This window comes from Octopus bimaculoides, chromosome 3 (genome assembly GCF_001194135.2).
Source record: "Octopus bimaculoides isolate UCB-OBI-ISO-001 chromosome 3, ASM119413v2, whole genome shotgun sequence".
NCBI classification, from domain to species: domain Eukaryota; kingdom Metazoa; phylum Mollusca; class Cephalopoda; order Octopoda; family Octopodidae; genus Octopus; species Octopus bimaculoides.
Window position 1 is genome coordinate 55923643 of NC_068983.1, and position 2483 is coordinate 55926125.

At 45.3% G+C, this 2483-nt stretch overlaps 1 protein-coding gene across 1 annotated transcript in view; it reads left to right on the top strand.

The window, feature by feature from the left end:
* Nucleotides 1-2483, top strand: part of LOC106871393 (intraflagellar transport protein 122 homolog) — a 264510-nt gene that overhangs the window by 50984 nt on the left and 211043 nt on the right. Inside the window, exon 6 of the mRNA XM_052966749.1 lies at nt 903-982. Coding sequence (XP_052822709.1) covers nt 903-982 — 80 coding nt within the window. The remainder of the gene's footprint in view (nt 1-902; nt 983-2483) is intronic.

Here is a 2483-nt window from a genome sequence, read left to right on the forward strand (position 1 = left end):
ACACACAAACGCACACACACACACACAAATGCACACACACACACACAAACACACACACAAATACACACACAAACACACACACACACAAACACACACGCATACACACATCCCCCTGCACACACCTTTGTATACACACACACATATACATACACCTGCACATCTACGTTAACACATACCTTTGCACACACGAACACACACACACACACACACACGAACACACACACACACACGTGCACGTACACACACTTCCACGCACACACACATGCCTTCATGAACACACAACACACTTTGCATGCATATACACACCTTTACACACACGCACATACACAACTACACACATACATACACACACCTTTGCACACACACATACGCATACATACATACATACATACATACAAATGCGCACATACAGACATTTCATGCACACACACACACATACACACTTTTGCATGCACATACACACCTTTGCACACACACACACCTTTACACATACACACAACTCTGCACAAACACATACACACACGTATATATACATAGACACACATGCACACATACACACCTTTCATGCACACACACACACACATACACACTTACACACTTACTTTTGCATGCACATACACACACACACCTTTATACATACACACAACTCTGCACACACATACACACATGCACGCACCTTTTACATAATCCCCTCCCACACACCCACCCACTCACACAACCTGGCCATTCACCTTTTCACTTGCTTCCTGCCCTCTCCACCCACATTCACACATCTACATCATGCAAAGTGCTATTTACTCTTATATTCTCAAATTCTCATCTCTAAACTCTAAACAGCAAACGCAATTTTGTCATCATTAATTATTAATTACATCTTCGTTTCCGTGTCTCTCTCTTTGTAGACAGGTGAACAGAAAGTTCGTATTGAACGACCTGATGCCCACAATAACCCAATATGGGGGATCGCATGGAACCCCAGCCAGTGAGTATGTCTTTTTGGTCATGATTTACATTTGTGCCTAAATATATACCATCATCATCATCATCGTTTAACGTCCGTTTTCCATGCTAGCATGGGTTGGACGTTTCGACTGGGCTCTGGGAAGCCAGGAGGCTGCACCAGGTTCCAGTCTGATCTGGCAGTGTTTCTACAGCTGTATGCCCTTCCTAATGCCAACCACTCCGAGAGTGTAGTGGGTGCTTTTTTTACGTGCCACCGGTACAGGGATCAGAGGGGGGGGGCTGGCATTGACCATGATCAGATAGAGATTTTTATGTGCCACCAGCATGAGAGCCACTCAAGGCGGCACTGGTATTGGCCATGTTTGAATGGTGCTTTTTACATGGCACTGGCACAGGAGCCGGTCAGGGCGAGGGGACTGGCAACCTTTAATGTCCATTGTCCATGCTGGCATGGGTTGGACGGTTTTACAGCGCTGGCATGCTGAAAGGCTGCACCAGCTCATAATCTGATTTTGCATGGTTTTCTATGGCTGAATGCCTTTCCTAATGCCAACCACTCTGAGAGTGTAATGGGTACTTTTACGTACTGCCAGGACAGGTGCCATTTGCATGACACCGGGGTGTTTTTATGTACCACTGGCACAGGTGCCATTTGCATGACACTGGGATGTTTTTACGTGCCACTTCCACAGGTGCCATTTGCATGACACTGGGGGCTTTTTACGTACCACTGGCACAGGTGCCATTTGCATGACACTGGGATGTTTTTAAGTATTACTGGCACAGGTGCCATTTGCATGACACCGGGATGTTTTTACGTGTCGCTGGCACAGGTGCCATTTGCGTGACACCGGGATGTTTTTACGTGCCACTGGCACAGGTGCCATTTGCATGACACTGGGGTGTTTTTACGTGCCACTGGCACAGGTGCCAACTTGCATGACGCCGTTACCTGCCACAACTGCAATTTTGCTCAGCTTGATGGGTCTTCCCATGCACAACACAATGCTAAAGGTCTCGGTCATTGCCTCAGAGAGGCCCAAGTGGATTGTGTAATTGGTAGAGAGAATCAATAAAACATTGCTAAGTGGTATTTTTATTATCTCCCATCATATCATATCTTTTCTATTATTATGTCTTTATTTTATATCTATATTGTTTTTCCCTGACCTAATGACTGTTGGAGCAATATTCTAATAACCCAGGCATCCACCTTGACGCACACATGTGCGCTCACACACACACACACACCTTCACATTCACACGCCCAGACACACACCTGCTCGTGTACATTAACACATACACTAACAAACACAGATTTTCACAGACACACACACATACACACACGCACACACACACATGTACCTTCACACACATACAAGGCCAGCAATTTTGGAGGAGAGGGGGAATAGAGGATTACATTGACTCCTGTACTTGAATGGTACAAGGGGGTGCTGAAAATGGTATGAGGGGTAAAAGAAAATACAGGAGGATCAGTTAATTATGATTTTATTCAACAT